Below are 20,939 nucleotides of genomic sequence, written 5' to 3' on the forward strand. Positions count from 1 at the left end.
GCAGAGCGGATGGATCAGGTTTGATGGTCAGTGGTTAATGACTTTGCCAGAGCAGCACAAAGCCCGCTTCACTTTAACCAGCAAACAGGCAAAGCCTTTCATTTCGCCTGAGAGGGGGGTTCAAATGTCGGAGTCTGCGGAGAGACGTCACTTCTGAGGATGGCTGGGCCAAAAGGCTCAAGCAAGTGTGTCTTTAAGCGCGCGCGCCGCGCATGTGTGTGTGTGTGTGTGTGTGTGTGTGTGTGTGTGTGTGGTTGCCCTGCACCGGTTGATAGGAGGGGTTGGAGTGAGTGACGCTGGCTGCGCCTCGGAGCTGAGTGGAGCGCTCACCTGCGGATGAGAGCCGGGGAAAAAACACACACACACACACACACAAAAAAAAAAAAAAAAAACTCGGGCAGAGCTGCAGCACACCCACGGAGAGCAGGGAGGGACGCGAGCGACGCTCTCCCCCAACTAAAGTGGAGCTTGAACAGAACAGCCAGGGACTGGAGCGATCCTCTCTTTCTATCTGCTTCTGCCCCCCTCAACACTCCTCCTTTGCACTCGCAACAATGAGAAGTGACTTCGCTGTGGTCCTGACTGCTGCTTTTCTTCTCGATTCATTCTGGGTGAGCCTGATCTTTCCTTTTGATTCCGCGTTTCTTTTTTTTTCTTTGTTTTTTTGCTGATGAGCGTGGAGAGAAGAAAGTCATGCGCTCAGTCCGACTCAGGAAGACGCAGGCTTCTGCTGCTGCGGCTGCAGGGATTCATCTGGACGCGTCCCCAACGATCCCTCCAGCACACTAGAGCAAAACTAAACTTAAAAAATAAAAGTCTGATTTGCAGATGAAGCGCTTTGTCAGATTGTTTCCCTTTAATTGCCAGCAATCAAGTTCAACTGCAGCCTCTTTGCATCAGGGTGATCCCTGCGCTCTTCATCAAACTAATTGAGACACGTCGCGTAATTCAGCTGCAGAAAGCCTAGAGTTTCACAATTAAACAGCTGCGTTTTATATAAAGTTTACAGATTATTTAGTTGTCTTCTTTAATGGCTAAAGGGGTGGGTTTATTCAGCGCTATTCTGTTTTCTTTTCATTCTTTTCCCTCTGAGTTGCAGCTCCGCTGCAGCTGCGTGGGATATAAAACCTCGGTGACATTTGGAGTTTGCAGAGCATGAAGCATCCTTTTTACACATTATTCCTCATTAAATCCCTTAAACCATACAGAAATATAAAACTGAGTCTGTTTTTTTTTTCTGCACCCGGGCGCGCGTTTTGACCCAAACCACCCAAACGCCGTTGGCATAAACTTGACCCTGCAGGGTGGACGCTCTACACGTCTCCGCTTCTTTGCGCATGCAAAGGCTTAATGAGAGGAAGTTTGCCCGTCTCTGTGTGGGTTCTAATGAACCTCTTCAGCTTTTAACTTCATTTAAACCTGCCGTTCCTTTCCTTTCTCATAGAGGGAGTCGGATTTGAACCCTGCACCTTGGGCTCATCTGACCAGCTGTTTCCAGAGACACACACTTAATGAACTTGTTGCATCTGTTTGGCACTTATTTATATGCAGATTCTTTTTCTTCCTTAGGGGTTCAGGGTCAGAGTAAATAAAAAGTCTGGAGAATCTATGCTCATTTGTGCTTTACACTAGCTTCTTTTTCTTTCTTTTTAGAGGAATAATGGGGAGCCTGCCTCCACTGCTCCCTGTCGACCCGGCTTCTCACAGAGCTTTTATTCTGTGCTGATTTCAAGGGATGTACTGCACGGACAGGGCATACTTAAAGGTAAGCCCTGTTTTGGCAGGCCATACGGCTTTTTACCTTTTCTCAAAAAGTTGACAGAATGAGGGAAGAGAAAATAAAAGTTTATTTTGTTGCGTGAAGCTTTATGGAGATTTGAATCCTTCCGTGTTGATTGGAAGCTGCTAAGTTCAACTGATTTAAACTGGAAAGTTTATGATAATGCTGTAGAGCTGCCGAGTCTCGACATTGTGCTGTGTTTGTGAAAAGGGAAAAAAAAAAGAATTAAAATATAGTTGCAAATTCTTTCTTCTACAACCATTAGTCATTAGGGCGACCATGAAAACAACAGGGTACACATCACCGTACGGCGTCTCTCTGAGTTGGATGCGAGTTCCTTCAATGACATATTGAGCCAAACGAGTTTGAAGGTCCTGATGGTGCAGGAAATGGAATTGACATCCTGTGTCTAATCTAGAGCTGCTCCTGCCAATGTGGGCTAATTGCAAATCTCTATTGATCCCAGTGGCTTTTTTCCCCCTCATAGTTCTTCAAGGCTGTATTGTTTTTACTGTGGGCACACAATAGCTCTTTTGTGGAAAGAGTGTCTTTGGCAGCTGCTGGGCATTCTCTTTTACCGTGTGTCTCATTGGGGATATAACTGTCTGGACCTTCCATCGGACGATATCTATATATAGGACCATACATGTGTGAGCAAGGTTAAGGATGCATCAGCTTATTACTAAACTGTATTTTAATTTAAAAAAATTACAGCAATAGGTTTCAAAATATATTTTCTGTAGGAATGACTTTTTCTTCTTAAATGGAGTGAAAATGGTAAAAAAAAGGAAAAAAAGATGCATACAAAAACCTATTTTAATAATGTTGGACCATATCAAGCTTAAAATTCATGAGGATCGGGAATTTCTGGATAAAAACAAAACATTTGACATGTGTGACGTTCAGATCCCCTCTGCAGCTTTCATCATGGACATTTATTAATTTTTACTCCCTAATATAAGCATTCTGTGTCGTTTTTAACCTTTTTACTAGAAGGATATTTTCCCTAATTTTAAAGAAAAGTTTTAATGCTCTTTCCTTTAAGTTGCCTATTTATTTTTTTATTTTTTTGGTGAAGGCTGTTTTTTTAATATGTTGCACTGTTTTTGTCCTAATCAGAAGTTCCAACATCATCTCCAGCGCAGATTTATGATTCGTTACTGCATAGATCTTTCACGCATCTATTTGCAGGAGGAAAAATACACATGTAAACACTTGTGGATTACCTTTTTGTATGCTGATGTCATACATTGATCATTTTTAATGAGCTTTGTTGCATATCTTAGTTTTTTCTTTGTGTGTGTGTGTGTACTACACTTACACTTTTTTAGTTTTAATTTGTTTGGACTTTTAAACTGATGAGCAGATGCAAAGGCTCAGCATCGTGTGGAAGTATACTTTCTAAATGGGGACTGATTAACACATTCAGACTCTGCAGGATTTGACTTAAAATGTTAATTGCAGGCCTATTCTATAAATCCCATAAATAAGTGATTCCAAATGATTTCTCCTCTTAAGACATATAAATCAAATACAACAATTTTTTGTTGGGTTACAAAGACTTCTGTTGTTAAATAAAGCACTTTTGAAACAGCTGAATGAACAGATTCCAAGAGGGGTTTTTCCATGTTTTTTGCCAGGGGCTGTATTGTATCCTGGCTGGGAGAGGGACTGGATGTGGGACAGCCACCGGTTGCCAGCTTGTTTCTTTTTAACATGGTAGTGATGGCTTTAGCCCAGCAGGGGGTGTCAACACAATCACATCCATCACTGCTGAATGGAGGCAACTTATTCCAGGGAACCTTATTTGTCTGTCTTCCTGGGGATGAAATCCTCTCTTCATCAGTCTAACATGCTTTTATTTTCTTTTTGGAAATTAGTTTGCCACCAGAAGCAAACAGTTTTGCATGAATTTTTCTTGATTTTTTTCCCCTCATGCTCTAAAAAAACAAAAAACAAACAAAAAAAAACAACCAGACATTTAAACAGCTCAAGTATTTGTTCAGAACCCATAAGACTTAAGAATGTATCTCAAACATGCCTTTCAAATGCATATTTTGCATTATTACAATATTTACAGGTTTGTCTGCTTGTTTTAAAATTAGTGGTATTTTTTGGGTGTCTTTTAAAAGCACATCAACCACAGCCAGACACGCACACCCACACACACACACTCATCTGTGTAAAATAACTCTTCCAGCGTGAGTCGCAGGTCTTTGACAGTTGATTTATAGATGGTAAGGGTTTCACTGAAAACATGTTAGAAGCCACTCTGAGCAGGATTTAATACTTTTTTTTTTTTCAAACCCAAAACCGTCAGATGTGCAGCGGAGTGATGATATCTTTTGATATACACGCGCATTAATGCACAAATATAAATATTTTCAGGCATCTAGGGAGTAATGGAAAGGACAGAACTAGGATGATGGTCATGATGGGTCTGGCGCTTGGGTTTGGATGGAAGGTCAGCTTTAAAGGGGGCAGAAAATCTATATACACTTTTTTTAAATGATCTCTATAGTGTTGATTATTTATTTTATTTTTTTTAATAATAAAAAAACATTTTTCAACATTGTTTCAAATCTGACATATGGATTTATTGTGCCATTCATTTTTCTACTGCAGTCTTTTCTTCACATTTATACATTTTTGTATATTTTATTGAATTTTAATTGTTTAATTAAGGTTCTTTATAATGTTTAAAGACCCACTTTAATGACAATTGTGTTTTTGATGTCTTAAAAATGTTCTTGTAGCATTTTTTTTCCTCACATACATGAAAAAATGTAAGAAGAAATTTATGAACATTAAATTTTAAATATGATTGTTAATCAGGAGCAAGAAAAAAAAGGCTGTTTTGAAAAAGAGATTTTTTGTTACGTGAAAAAAAAGCTCTCTGGTCTGCTCCGTTCCGATGCATTCACTAGACGACCATCTAGTGGTTGGTAGGTTACCTTAGGTATGAGGGGCTGTTAGCTAGCGGAAGAGAGCATAAACGGAGAGCTCTCAGAAAAGAGGGTTAATTTCTAATGACCTACTGCTCTGCAGAAACTATGTCCTAGAAAACGACACAGGTCTTTTGATTTTATACTTAAAATGATATAATCATAATGAAAAGACCACTGTGAACACTTTTGCAGTAGATCAAAATGTGATCAGAGTGAGACTTTAAAGTCAATGGAACTCTAAAAGCCTAGGGTAACCTGATGCATTTATTGATGTCTTATCCACATACATGACTCGGTCTTGGCCAAATCACCACTAACTGGGAGTTAAAAAGACATGAATTTGTTGATTCAGTTCACAAAGTACAAGTTTTTAGTATGATACAAATGTCAGCACGGCAGACATTTTTGAATTATTTTAATAAATTACTCAGTTCATGTTTGCTTTTCTGTATTGTTCAGGATAGTTGTTATTTTTTTTTTTTTTTTGTAATATGAGGTAATGTGTCAAACAGCATCACTACACTGAAGGCTTTATCAGTACCATTATGTGTTGGAGACACTGTTCATGCACCTTTGTGGTAGTCAGTTGAATCCTCCCACACCTGGCATTGCTGGTAGACCTTCTATCAAGATGTTCTTCTCTCTGCCACAAAGTCACAACACTGAAAGTAACTTTCTGCAAAAAGGCATACCCTTTTGTGACTCTTTTTGGAATTCAAAGGACGATAGTTTTCAGGATCGAAAGTGTGCCTCAAATGCACCATCACGGTATTTGGACTATTTTGTGTATGTTAAACAAAATACAACGTCTGGCCTGCAGCCAGTTTCACACAGATAAACAGAGCTGGAGTGTGTAACCTCACCCCGCATGTCCTTGTAGTCCTCTGCTGATTGTGTTCTGGGTAATGAATGCCAGGGATGCTGGTTCCAGCTCAGTGGGCTCACTCTGCTGACCTTGGAATTTGTTTGGGTTGCTGGTAGTTTTGGGCAGCGTTCACGCTCCCTATCTTTGGCTGTGGATATCTGAACATGTTTAAGGACGACAAAAAGAACGAGGACAAGGAGGGACAGTCAGATTTGTGTAACTTTGACGGGCTCTACTGGATATCTTCACTTTGGAAACTCATCGAGGCTTTGCTGAGTTTTTTAGAATAACATCCCTCAGGAAGTTCAGTAGCCAAAGAAGAATAAAGTGAACGAGGTTGTGTTAGCGTTATGGAGGAGTCCCCAGGGGATGCACGTATAGAGCTCCCAGAGCTTTTTGAACACTACTTGAGAATTGTACACCATGTAGAAACAACTTTATAAAACACCAGAAAGGAAAAGCAAATATCTGCTCACTGGATCAGAGCTGATATTTGTGTTTTGATGTCTTTTTTTTTATCGAGCCTGACATGAAAGATCCTGACCCAGTCTCTAGAACAGCAATGGACAATTCCGGGCCTCAAGGTCCAGTGTGTCTCCATGTTTTCTACATTTCCCTGTCCTATTCATGGTAGATTACCTTGTTCAAGTGTGTCCACCTATATAGATAGGGTATGTTGACAAGCAGCAATGTGTAATTTGTTTTGGTCCATCCATCCATCCATCCATCCATCCATCCATCCATCCATCCATCCATCCATCCATCCATCCATCCATCCATCCATCCATCCATCCATCCATCCATCCATCATATGAGTCCCTGATTTCTATCGCTGTCATCTTTGTAAAATATTCCTTTACAGATTTCAAGCTTTTTTTTTGTTGTTGGTACATTTATAGGGGAAAAGTGTTGCCAACAGGCAGTTATTGGAACACAGCCAATACAACCACAGTGGAGTTGAGCATTTAATGGTCACACATAAAAAAAGACACTCTTTTTAGTGCACAATTTTGCTGTAAAAGAAACAATAAAGCCATACGTTTTTAATAAAACTCATCTCCCCAACCTTTTTTATGCACATCTTTCCTCATAGGCAATGCGAGATATTTGAAACCAGGCTGTCAGTTTGTTTACTTTTGTCATAAAGGTATATGAGTGTTCATTGGAGTGAATGGGGAATAATTCCTTTAAGTAACGCACTCACAGCAGTCATCAAGTACACTGAAACTGCCTTTTCTTACTTTTGTTTTGTAATGAGCTTCAATCATGAAGCTAAGTGTTGTTGTATACTTCAGAAACAACTACATTATATATGTAGTTCTGGTTGTATTTTATTAGGTAAAGCAAGTCTGCCACTTCGGTTCATATACTGGTGTGGTCCAGCCCCCCGTGGTGCTATTTTCACAGCAAGCACGTGTTGTGCATTCAAGAACGCGCTGAACACAGATTCTTAAATGCACTTCTAGCGTATGGTGTTCACACTGGGCTGTCGCTACCCGATACTAGCGTATAAACTCACAGTTGGAGGAGTCTTGGTGCGAAATGTCAAAGCAGTGCAAACCTCATGAATCTTGCTTCAGGCTATTTTTTTCACAGTTCTATTCTAATTTTTGAAAGACTTTATGTCATATAATTCAGGTCAGACAAAAAACACAATTAAGAATTTATCCCTCATCGTCATTTTTGTGTAGTAAAAATGGCGCTACCCAAACATCACTACCAAATCGGAGTCCCTGATTGGTCCAAGTTCAATTGGTTTAACTTTCAGCAAGCATTCAACAGCCAAACGTTTTGTACGTTTCCGAAAATGGATTTAAAAACGTACCGACGTGTAACCCCGAGAGTTTTAAAGGTGGAAGTCCTGTGTGAAAGCAGCATTAGAGCAAGATGTTACCGTTAACAGGATCCCAAGGATGCTGTTCTACCTCTCCATTTGTAGCTACGGCTCCAGGCCACTTCGGATGTTTATTTTTTTCAACTCATCAAATCAACTCATCAAATGCATTGGAACATGGAATCTTGTATTAATCAGAAAATATCTGGCTGCACAGGTGGCGGACGTTGCAGACCGTACAACCCAAGTGATGCCCAACGCTCTTCTTAAGCATGGTCAGATTCAGAGATGCCTCTGGGCTGCTAAATATAGCTTCCCGTCCACTAAGCACTTCTCTCACACACTCAAATCCACATTCTCTTTCCCGTACAAATAGATACAAACATTGACAAGTACAGGTTTTTTGTGGTCCATGTCAGTCAAACACTGTAACTACACTTGTTACAATTTTTCATTCCACATTCCGTCTTAATTGTACTCTATTTTTCCTCATATCTATAGTGTTTTGGCTCACTTTTAAATGAGGCTCTGGAGAACTGCATTACTCTGGTTTCTGTTCTTACGTCTTGAGAGACCTGGGGGAATCCTGTGTTGGTAAAGCCTTCGTATAACGCAATAGGCAATTTTTCAAAATCCAATAGCCTGGCTGTTACATCGCTGTAGGCTCTGTATTCTGAACATAATTTTTCAACTTAGAAGAAGTTGATATACAGAAAGTATCAATTTCACCCCAGTTTAATGCATCAAAATGATTTTCTTATGAAAAACAGCTTCCCACTGCAAATATCCTTGCAGGATCCTTTGCTGAGAGCTTAGATAAAATACCCCAAAATGAGGCTAAAACTTCCCGCCGTTCTTCCAAAACTCAGGGCTGTCACACTTCTCTTCAGACGTTCAGAGTGCTGAGTCTGATAATGGTGGAACTGAAGTCTGCTGGAAAAAGTGACTCATGGGATCCTGAATAAAAGAAGCCATTTTTCTCCGCATGCTCCATAGGGATGGAAAATACATCACTCCTCTCTTCCCCTACCACTCGAACTGAATTTGATTGGTTTTTATTTCCCGTTTACCTTTCCCTCCAAATCTCAGGACACTTAGCCTGCGGTGTAATGTGGGTCAATAATAGACAAGCCTTGTTTTATGGAGATTAGACATTGTTGGAGTAAAGCTGTCTTTGAACAATATTCCTGCTAAAACCATCTTTTCTATCTGGAAGTTTTCACCTTTTTTTTCTTTTTTGTTATTCCTAATCGGGAAGTTCCAGTTCTCTTTGTCTCTTGGTTCTTTGAACATTTAAAACAAATCCATATTTGTAAATCAGAATCATCACTTTATCCCAAGCTGTCATTTCCTGTGAGGCAGCATTCAGATAAACTGGTTGGTTCTATTACATAAGAATAAATGCAAACTGTCATTATTTTAACGCTTTTCTTGACGTTTCTGAATAGACATTAATACGTTTGTGGGAATGTCGCGGGGGAGTACGGTGCCCCTGAAGTGCAAATCGAATTAGCAGTTCCAGAACATAATAAAGATCACAATGACAATTAAAACAACAAAACCAAACTAAATGTACATCTTAGACATCAAAACAAAATTACAGAAACCAAATTCCAAAAACAAAAAACAAAACAAAACCCAATTCCCCAAAATTGTAACAAAATAAAAAGGATGTTGTTGTTTCTCTTTCGGCTTTTCCCATCAGGGGTTGCCACAGCGAACGAGGCGCATGGTAAACTTGGCAATGTTTTACACCGGATGCCCTTCCTGATGCAACCCTCTCAAAGCAACCGGGCTTGGGACCGGCACAGAAGTAGAGAAGGGAACAGGGAGCAGCCCGGAGTCAAACCCTGGTTTCACGGACGGAAGGCGCAGCAAACCAGCACGAGCTAAACCGGCTCCCTAACAAAATAAAAAAAAAAGGATACTGTTTGGAAAACAAAAGTAATTTCAAGAAATCAAAATGAAATGTTAAAAATGTAAACAAAATGGTAATTTTTGAGTGATATGTTGATGGGATTTTTTATTTTTTTAAAAAGAAAAAAAAAATGTGATGGGCATGAATACGATAAACAGAAGGACAACAAAAAAATGTCTAAATATTTAAAAACTTTCAATAATATTGCAGTTTTGCAGATCTAGTAATACATACCAGCATCCCTGACACCAGTGGTCCCCACCTTTTTGACCACTGACCGGTTTTATTTCGGACACGATTTTAATGAACTGGTCCAAATGGGACCAAATTTACCGGTAACATTTTTTTAAGCTACCGGTTTCCAAAGAAATCTATTTTCAAATTAAAATGCCACTGCATAAAATACTTTTTTTTAACAGAGAATTTGAAACTATCTATATATGGTACATTTTAGAGATGATAACGATTCAATGAAATAGTTATTGATTTGAAGCAACATTACAGGTTAGCTTTTCTTTCCCCATAAAATGCTTTTATAACACAGAGAACTCACTTCAGGCTCAGATTTGTCTTTTAGGACAAAAATATTAAACATTCTTTGGTTTTTTAAGTAAATCTTGACTCATTGTGCACTACAATTAAAAAAAAGAGGATAATTTTGTCTGCTTGAGTTTCTTAACATTGCCTAATTAGGTTTGCTGTAAGAAATGTCCTAAATGCCCCTTTCACAAGTGTCCACGAATCCAAAACTTTATTTTAGGAAAATGTTATTCTTTATAAAATATTTGCACTGGTTTAAACTTAAGCTTTGAGTTAGACCAATTAAAATAGAATTTCCTTGTTTTTATTAACTTTTTTAACTTTGAGCTTTTATTTTGGCAGTCGGAGCATCTGCGTAATTTTGGCGAACGACTAGATACACGCCAAGTTTGTCATTGACGGATGTGGTAAACAGAATCCTGAAGTTTTTCAAAATAAAGCTTCCTTCAGACTCAGAAAATAAACAAAACGGAAATAGTCAGTTACTTTAGGCTGTGCATTTGTTTTCTTTTTTCAATCTGCAGCTTGGTAACAAGTACCAGTCCATGGCTAAAGAGTAGAGGACCATCGCGTTCCACTGCTTTGTCAGAGCTTAAATGTAGAAACTTAACATCATGAAGTTAGAATACACATAAAGATAAATCAAAAACAGTCCACAACTGCAGCTTTCTGTGGTTGTTTTTCTGTTGCAAAAAAGCCACATAATCCATATTCCTTTCTCAACATCTGCTGGAGTATTTCTGCCCAATTTTTGTAAAATGATGGTCTCATTGACTTTAAAGCAGCCACATCTGGATTCCCTTTTTCTAAATCCCATCATCAAGCTGACGTTAGCTCATGTCTGTTGAGGATTTGAAGACACTGAAGTCATGGTGTAGGCTTGTATTCTTCAGGCCAAAGGCTAAGGTAACTATATGTACCTGTAATGAGTAACTTCATGCCTGATATACCTCATGAACGCGTTTCACATATTTAGAACCCATGTAGATTTTTCCAGAGAGGCTCATATAGAGGATTTAACCACTTTACTGAACATTTTTTTTTGTTAGGAATGCTTTATTAGAAATACAGTACCTTCTGATTATGACTACTTAACTAGCAAATACATGTTGCGGAACCGTTGTTTGCTTTTGTGGCAATTTTCTGGTTGAGTATGCAGTGTGCACTGACATAGCTGTTTCACAAAGGGCATTTTTTTTTTCCAATCCGTTCATTAGAAAAGGAAAAGGATAATGAAGAAGAAAAAAGCCCCAGCAGGTGGAGCCCATTATTTCTAATGGGATTTTTGACATCATCATCTTCATTTGGAAAGGCGGACAAAGGGAAAAAGTGGGGAAGGTAGAAAGGGGACGGAAAGAAAATGATGTGAGACTTCCCGCAGATTGAATTACTGCGTGTGCTGTGTGAACTCTGCATCTTGTCATCTGCTCGGTGCATTAAGAGACCTCCAGCTTTAGCGTGATGAGCCTTCAGGGGTTCCACGGGACCAAGGTTATGGCCCTTCGGAAGACATTCAACCCCTTTTAAATACTTTGCTTGCCCTCCAGCTCTTTAATGCACAGATGGTCAGTGTGGGCTCTGACAGTTCAGAGATGACAAGGGGACACTATCGGCACTCTCTCCTGTGCCCTTAATCTCACACACAAAAGTACATAAGCACGTTCAGTGTGAGGTTAAGGATATTTTTTCATTAGTGGTGTTTAATTAAGACTGCACAGCAGCTGCTGTATGGATTATGGCAGGCAGGGAAGGCATTAGCAGGCTGATGATAAGACTACACGCTTGTTTACTTTTTGCTTGAGAGCAAGCTCGTCTTACAACAGAAGCACTAAATAGCTGTGTTGGTTCCCGCAGGCAGGACTGGTTAACAGTGAGAGGACCTTGGTTCGAATTCCAGTGAGGTCCTCTCTGAGTGGTGTTTGCATGTTCTCCCCATGCATGTAGATTTCATATATTCACAGAAGGCCTGGACAATAAATGGAAAATTAGTTTTTGCAGCTAGTGCAAGACATGTATCTAAAAAGACGGCGTCAACTGCGATAAATGGTTACCTTAAATGGTTATACACATGCATTGACAGAGAAAACTTTATGATTTTAAAAAAAGCCCAAGTGCACACTATCTACATTGTTCTTAATTGTTGCCTTTATTAGTTTAGTTAGTAGATGTCATAGTAAAATGTCATACTAAATGCTAATAGAAAGTGGGACCTGATGCGCCTCTGCTGACACTCAAAGTCAAGGGTTAGATTAGGAAGTTAAATCACCAAATAGTTCCAAAGCACTGCTTTGACTGCATTTCAGAATCAAAAAGCATTCCTGGTATTGACTTTTGTTTTTAATTATGCAACAGAAACGTTTCCATACGGGAAGAGCTTACAGCCTTACAGCTTACAGCCCCAACCTAACATTACCAGTGCAACAAAAATGGTGAGCAATATCGGAGGTATCCAGGCGTAGAGTTCTAAGCCAGATACCAGCTTGGACAAGGAAAACAAAGACGTGGAATGGAGAAGATTAGACCTCATGGCTTCCCAATTGTAGTTTGTACATAGAAACTACAAACTTTTTCAAACTGGATTTTTTCCGCCTGCTCCTGATTCACCAGGATTTGAATAAAAAATATGTCCTTCTTTACCAGAAAAATGAACAAATTAAAGGGCCATTAATCCTGATTTTCTTAAGCCTTTCAAAGGAAACTATGTCGACATGATAATATTTTACCTTTGGCACACTAAAGACTGATTTTTTGAAATTGAATAGGAGTTATTTTTTTTTAAGCTATTTTCCAACCTGGAAGTAAGACAACTCGATCTCTGAGGCACCGGCTTTCACTTCTTGTGGGCGCCACCCATTTCATGACATCATCCTAAAGCCGGCCACTGCAGTGTGCTTTCACGAAAAAAACAACATTTGAACTTTTGCAAGGATGGATTGCATATTGTACATTTAAAAGGAAAGAGTTTTGGCCGAACATCGCTGGCTCCGTGGAGAAAGAGGGTGTTGGTGTTAGCCCGGGGGTGGTGCTGACAGTGAAGACTTCCTGGAAGGGGCTGTTCTCACTTGACTATGTCAACTCACGAGAACCCGCTGGCTTTTGAGGATTGGGAGGGGCTGGTGCTCAGAGTGCAGATTTTTAGGGGAATGTTTGCAAAAGGGGTCAAGGGATCAAAATACCACTTTGTGGCTGTGTTTTGTGAGGAATGAACATTATTATACATTTAAAAGCTCAAAAAGGTGATTTTGTATGATTTAGACCCAAAACACATATTGCATCAGAGTGGGTCCTTTATAAAACTAAAGAAGGGTTCTCAGACTGGAGCAAATGCAGCTTCTAATCACACAATGTGCTCGTTAATGGAGAAGTGCACAACATGTTTACCTGTATGAAGGGTTCTTAACTGTTGCACCTCTAAACTACTAAAAAGGAAGCACATAAAGTCATGATTGCACTCTAAGGATAAAAGAACTCATTCTTTGCTTTGGCTTTGGTCGGCTTCTTTCATCCTGCCCACTCAGTGCTCTTCTCCTGCTTCTGTTTGTCTAAGGCAGCATTTTAATTAGGGCCTAATCGATTCAGTTACAAATTAGGGCAGTGTGAAGGCATCCAATAAAGGGATTCGGTTATCAGGGCTCCATCACTTTTTATTTTCTGGTTGGGTTGTACAGTCAAGGCCAGTGGAAGACAGAGCAGCAACACCATTTCCTAACTGAACTCCCATTCATTGTGTTGTTTCCATTTCATTTTTTTCAGTTATTCGAATTAAAAATGGACGAGCTGCTTCTAAATAATTCTGAACCTCTCAGAGATCTTGAACTGCACTTTCTTGTTGCAAAACTTAATTAAAGGAACGTAAAAAAAAGAAAAAAAACTCTTTTCTGCAGCGACTGTCATTAAAGGGCCTCATAGCAGTGGTATAAAAAAGTAAAGAAAAATGGTTCAGAATTCTCACCTCTAACCCAGTCTTCTATTATGTCTCCACTTTGCTTAGTTTCCCGAGACTGAGATCAGATCATTACATTTAATTAATGAAACTTCCGTCCATTTCTCACACTTTTCTAATCTACAGAAGAAGTGTGTGATCTGTCGGCGGGTACGAAAAATCCGAGAGGGTTACAGCCTCATATGCTATTCCCTTTGCACAAAGCTCCCTTGTCTTTGTTAGGGAAGGATGAAACGAAGGATGGAAGCTCTCAGAAGACGTAGCTGTCTGGTAATCACTAATTGTGTCTTGCACTCTGTGAATGTTCACCATTTAGTTCTGAAGTTCAGCACGGAGTCATATTATTGCCTCAGAACAAGGAAGCAGAGAAGGAACACAGGGGACGGAGAGAAAAGGATGGAGGGACTGGGGGGTTGACAAACAGTGTCTGTAATGTTAATGAAAGCATGAGGAGTCTCATGGCGTCTGGTTCTGCAGTGTTCAACAGGCTGCAGGATCAGGAGGAGCTGTTGGGTTCCTCCAGAGGAAGAGGAAACGGGTCAGTTGATGCAATCAAGATGAATGTTTTAGTTTTTTTTCCCATTTTTCATTGATCTGCAATAGGAATTATTAAAACTGTGCTTAAAATTGGGAAAACACACTTTCTTGAAGTTCTAGTCAAATATATTTTTTTACAGAAATTTCCCTTTTAACCACTTGATTTATGAATTTATTTCCATCTATGATATAGGTGATTTTAGATAGATAGATAGATAGATAGATAGATAGATAGATAGATAGATAGATAGATAGATAGATAGATAGATAGATAGATAGATAGATAGATAGATAGATAGATAGATAGATAGAATTTATTCCAGACTCATGGTCCAATCAGTAAAAAGGAGTGCACAGACCCACTACATTTAAAAAATACACAGTGTCAAGAATACACAAGTTGAGGTACAGTGTTTAATTACAGTTAATAAAAAAGTTAATCAAATTTAAAGTGGTTTGATATATATGTTTGCATCAGTAGGCGTCATGGGGTTAATACTCTCATAGGTCACTTAATTTAGGATTTTAGTTTTTAAGCTTTTGCTTTTTCATCTTCTTAATCAATATTCTGTGTATTTCCTTTGAAATTAGAAGTCATTTGTTGGCCTTCAGTGTATATATACATGTATATAAATACCAGAGGCCTGGGAGCTTGAGGGTCCTGCGCAGTTTCTTAGCTGTTCCGAGCACTGCGCTTTTCTGGACTGAGAGGTCTGAGGTCTTTCCAGGTATCTGTTGTAGCCACTCCTCCAGCTTGGGGGTTACTGCCCCGAGTGCTCCAATTACCACAGGCACCACTGTCACCTTCATATATATAGAGCGGGCATGACATGTGTTTCTTTGTCTATCTACACAAATTCTATATTCAGCAACTCTCCGATGTAAAACATATCGCAAGAAGAAAAAAAGAAACAAACGATGGAACAATTCGTTTCATGTTTGGAGTTCTAAATATTGATGGCCAATTTTGGATGCACACAATTATTCAGCAATGCACCAAATTACACTTCCTGTCAAAATGTTTTCCTGCTTGCCACATCCAGATCTGGAAATGTGATCTGGACCTGTACAACCTGTTGAAAATAAAACCAAAAATTTCACACATTTCTCACATCATTTGCAATGGTTAAAGTCTCGTGCAATGTACTGCAAATAGCTCTTGTCAGATATGAAATTATATTTATTGTTCAGAAAATACTCAGACAGTACAGATATTCTTTTAGATGCGACACATGTTTGATAGCTCATTATTCCATACATTACCCTATCCAAATCTGTCTTCAGACTGTGGTGTGCCTGTAAACACAGTGCATGTCTGCAGGGCTTACATCCTCTGAGAACCCACAAAATCAGATATGTTTATGTCGAAATGTTTGAACACAATGACTCAGTGTTTAGATGGTAACCAGCAGAAAATGAGTGCGAAGAATGAGGATAATTATGTGTTCCATCATATCTAATAAGTTCAGAAGATTGCTGTAGATTAGTATGTGACTACGCAGCCTTTTTTTTTCTGCTCTAAAAGCTTTGCAACACTTTTAGTTAAGTTCCACAACCAATGTGGGGTTTTTTGGACGTCTTTTTTGCCAACCAAATTGATTTAAAAAGCACACATGCACAATGTTCTTTCTTCTGCTTCTCCTTATCGGACTATTGTCTTTTTCAACACATCAGAGAAAGAGGCAAAGAGCACGGGTAATATATATATATAAAAAAAAAGCTCTTTCCTTCTCCGGGCCCTGGGAGAACGTAGAGTAGCAGATAAGTTGACTGGGTTTGAGTCTGAAAATGATCAAAACAAAGTGAATCTTGTGGCCACAGAGGGAACAAGCTCCCCCTTGAGGGAGTTGGGGTGGAGGAGGAGGAGGAGGAGGAGAACAGCTGGAAGCACAGTCACGCTCAAGAGAAGACATGTTTGCTCGCCTCTGAGCTGGAAGGGGAGGATAATGGACGCTAGGAGCTAGGTCGCGTCCGTACTGAAAATGGGCTTTCCTCTACGCTATAGGGGCTTCTTTTTTCTGTTGCATGAAACACTGGTGGTCTCAGTTGATGATACACGTGCTTGTGGTCGTATGCGCTGTAAGAAATAATTGTTTATTTATATCCTTCACAGGGGAGGGAGAATAAGCCTAATTTTACAGGAGGATGTTAAAATCCAGAATTGGTAAGGGTAGGTCCAGAGAGATGGGGCTTAGAGGGGAGGAAGGAGGAGGAGTGGCATGGAGAAATGGAGGTAACAGCCTCAGTGTTCTTCTCAAGGGCCTTGGCATTGAGTTTTTCCCCTTTTTTTTATTAAGCTTTCATCTGCCTTTCTTTTCCTCAGATACCACTCTCTGTGTTCCTACTCGAGCAGCACAAACAAACTCAGAAGTGGGGAGCAATAGCCATGCCAGTCACATCCCAACCCCACAGTTCTGCTTGTAACTCCCAGATTAATTAAGAACAGTGATTTGTTAATTTAATTGTAGGTGTTGCATCGTTTTTCACCCCCTCCTCCCCTCGTCTTGCCTCTCCGTTGCTTGCCTCTGCTTCTTTCTTCCCTCTCGTCCTCTTGGCAGGCTAATTTGCCCTGCAGCTTTGAGGAGGGGAAATGAAAGGTGCAGCAGAGGAAGTTTCAGATGGTTTATTAAGAATTGATTTGCCACGATGGCAACGAGACCGAATGCAGGGAGATACACGGTGATGTAGCTGCCAGGCGGACCCCCACCCCCTTCAGCACTGTGTTGTGTGTGTGTGTGTGTGTGCAGCAGGTGGATGTTGAATTGTTTCAGTCTTTTTGCTTGATGCCAAACAAATGTGGATTTAATTTTCCAACTTCGAACTCAATGAATTGACAAAGCAGAGTTAGATCAGTGATCCCCGACCTTTTTCAGGTCACGGACCAGTTTAACATCACTTATCGGCCTAAAGTGAGCATCTGAATTTCTTTTTTATAGCTTCCCCATTTCCCTAGACTTTTGAAGATACACTTCATCTTTATCATTTCTAAATATCTTCAGCTGGTTTGAACTTAATTTGTATGAGATATTGCGTAGGAACCATTAAAATGTGCATAGATTTTCCCTTAACCCTTCACTGGAAAAGTGGAGGCATATCTGATGCCAACTTTAGCCTCTTCCAACTTTTAACATGCTACACATGATAACAAAAAAAAGAAAAAAAACTCACTCACTAAAACTGGTACTTTCTAAATATGATAATAAACATGAATTCACAATTTGAAAATCTTTATTGGCAGCATCCTTGTAACATAGGCAGCAGGTTCCTAAATATTATGCATTATTAATATTTATGTGAACAGCATCGCAATAAACCCATATTTTGAGTAAACTCCTGGTTTTTGGCCGTTAAATGAAGCTTTTCTTTAATTTGAAGTTCAAGGCTCTTCTTCTGTTTCCTCTATAGTTATTTCTAAATATGTTTGTTTTTTTGTTAACTTTTCTTACTAAGGGGTTTCAATATATCAGTTTGGTTGCAGTAGTTTTTTTTATTTTTTAGAATAAAACTTCCTCCAGAATCACATTATGTATGAAATGTGAAAAAAATCTAGGTTGTGTTTTTCATTTCTTTGCGGACCGGTTTGGTTTGAGACTCACTGAGTTAGACTATACATGCTTTTAATTGCTGTGTCTTTTGGACACGCCCCTCCTAGCTACTATTTAGATGCTACTTCACAACCAAAGTGTTAACCAAATTGAATTTGTAAAGCGCGGTTCTATCAAAAGTGAGGTTTTACTACCTTTCCACTGTGTGTTGGCTGCAATGCTGTCATATCGTCCCACTTGCGTGCGCTGGACGGCACAGGAGGCAGGAGATAGATGACAGATCAGAGGCTTTAGAGCAGACAAGCTTTGCAGAGAACAGAGAGAAAAGGTCTCCTCCAGGCTAGGAGGGACAGTTAAGAAGGCAGTTCATCTCATCTTTGGCGGCATATCTCTGCATGCGCACAAACCGAGCCCCTGCCCCTTCATTTATGTCTGGTCAGACTCCAGCAGCATAAAAAGCATTAAACTCCACAGCTCCATTTTTTTCTTTTCTTTCCCAGTGTCTCTGAGTTTGCTAAATCTGTTCCCAATATTCACGAGGTGATTGGCCACTGCTGCATTCCATTTCCTCTCATCACACAGATTCTCATTATCCCTTAACGTGTGTGTGTCTCACACAAATTACTTATTGTTTGGGGAAGTCACAACAGAAGCCTGACAGTTCATGTTGTGTTTACAAAAATGGGTTTGGAATGAGAATGTGCTGGGTTTGTTTTCTTCCTCCCTTTTTGCTGCAGCAGAAAATACTTGTCTGGAGTCCCAGTTTTGTACACACACTGGATGTGTTTTTGCTGAACTGAGGCATGCGAAATAGAAACATTCACACACATATGTGACTTCACTGTTCTGTGCTTTTCTGCTTTCATGATGGAAAGGCTTCTCAGAAGTCCAGCAGAGTGCATCTCGTCCTGCAACATGTATGTTAGAAGTTTGACTCATTCCTGCTTTGTTCTAGTTCAATATATAGATATGCTAATGGTGTTGGCTTGTTTGATTCGACTGTAAAACACTTTTGCTTGACAGGTTTCAGAGTGGTTCAGTTAAATAATCAGCATCCTGGCGGTTTGGTTTTCACCCCATAATTGGAATCATTTAGGTTGATAAACTGGAATGGCTGTGGGCTGTTATGACTGTAATTTCGTCTGCTACCTTAATTGCATTCTCTGGGCAGAAAAACATGGAGGAGGGCCTGTCTTCTTGGAGGAAACGGAGAAAAATGCAAACGCATATAGTCCCCACTGGACATAAGAAATAAAGACAAATGATGAACTGAGGAGGAAAACTCGAATTTATTATTTCAGGGGGTGGACTGCTTTCTGCAGTCTTGTTGCACGGATCAAAACTTTTATCGAAATTAGCGACAAATAGAGGGTTGAATGCAAAAATGTGTTTTTGTATTTAGAGTCTGATGCAAGGTTTACGTTGAGGAGAATCATACAGATGAGAAAAACACAAGGCTTTTCAGAGTAGAGACAAATTCGAGGGCATTTCCTTGTGTAATGGATAGAAATGCTCTCCATCAGTTTTCCTTTTTATTTTGTGTCGGATCAATGCGGACCGGCACAGATCGTTCACACCTCGCGCTTGTTAAAGCTACATGGCTCGCTCAATTGATCCATCACAGCACGGAGAGAAAACAGATGGAAGGGATGCATTTTTGCTAAAATAATATTCAAATTTAGCTTTAGTTGTAGTGTTTTCTGCCAAAGTGGAGGTAAATCTGCCAGAATCCGTTTACATGTGAAGGGTTTGTAAGCTGGAATCATAATGTAGAGTTGCTGGAGGGTAACAAGGTAAGACATTTAATGTTTGATCTGGTCTACAATGGGAAGTTTGATTTGGCTTTGGTGTTATATTGGGCACCTTTCCTGACACAACCTTCTGTTTTGCTCTAGACTTGGGACCATCTCACTAACCCACTGGTTTGTGCCCCCTTATGGTTGCATAAAAGTCTGCAGTGAAAACAAACAATGACTATGTTTTAATGCTTTAACGCCAGAGATGTTGCCGGCAGCACCTACATAGCAGACACTCTTTGACCTACTAAAACTATTTGATCGTTTACACGCTTAAAGTAATCAGCCGATTCCGGTTCATATGTTAATCAACGTAAATCCAAATCAGCTGCGTGAGACTCCGCTCAAATAATGGTATTTGTAGAGTTATGGTAGTCCAAAGAATGTCAAAACTGGAGCTTTAGCTCAGGTGTTAAAGGGTTAATATCCAAGTAGGAGCCATTAATATTTTAGCACACAGTTTTAGTCCAACAAAGATGACAGACTATTGGACGATAGTCCAAGTCGGTCGGAGCTGACGTGTCTAAGACAGTTCCTGTCACCAATCACAAGTAAACGTGTTTGAATTCCACACCCCCACCACTGAAAGTGACTCTGTGGAATCTGTCAATCACACGTTCGAGGTGGGGGGCCAGCAGGCACCACATTCTTTCACTGAGGCATCTGATTGGTCAGTTTATAACTTGAACAACTTGCGATAAAGAAAAGAAAAAAGTGATGAAATAAACATTAGAATTAGAAAGCAGATGTTAAGAAAAAGGTAGCAGACTAAGAATTGGTATTCTGACCGATAGAATGAATTTAGCTTCTTGGAGCCAGCAGCCACTACCTGCTTTGAAAGCGAGAGGGGGGGGGGGGGGGGGTCACTCAGTCCAGTCCTCTATCTTCAGTCAATGATTCCAACCAAGAGTGACATTTCCACTTTCATCTTGATAAAGATTTGAATTTGAAAGTAACTGGAGCTTTGCCAATTCACAGCTCAATTAGGTGGATTTTTATAGTAAATGTTATGCAAGTGCCCATTAACTTCTAGCCCGTCTGCACAATAGAAGTACATTCATACTTAAAACAGTTTTTTTTTACTATCTTTGTTGATATAATGTCCATTGCATCTGTAGTGGGTGCACAGTAATATTTTGATTGTTGTTTATCTAATCTCAGTTGAAAAGTGCATCTTCTTGCTCTTGTGTGTTGCTTTTGTCCGTCTGAATGGAAGTGAGGGGCGATTTGTTG

The 20,939-nt window shown here is 39.7% G+C and overlaps 1 protein-coding gene across 1 annotated transcript in view; it reads left to right on the top strand.

Annotated features, from left to right (window-relative positions):
- The first annotated feature begins 292 nt into the window (after nt 1-292).
- Nucleotides 293-20,939, top strand: part of LOC101175079 (cadherin-4) — a 336,814-nt gene continuing 316,167 nt past the window's right edge. Inside the window, exons 1-2 of the mRNA XM_023957138.2 lie at nt 293-611; nt 1,654-1,765. Coding sequence (XP_023812906.2) covers nt 555-611; nt 1,654-1,765 — 169 coding nt within the window. The 5' untranslated portion in view covers nt 293-554. The remainder of the gene's footprint in view (nt 612-1,653; nt 1,766-20,939) is intronic.

The sequence above is a fragment of the Oryzias latipes genome, chromosome 7 (genome assembly GCF_053564925.1).
Source record: "Oryzias latipes strain Hd-rR chromosome 7, Olatipes_Hd-rR_3.1".
Classification (NCBI taxonomy): domain Eukaryota; kingdom Metazoa; phylum Chordata; class Actinopteri; order Beloniformes; family Adrianichthyidae; genus Oryzias; species Oryzias latipes.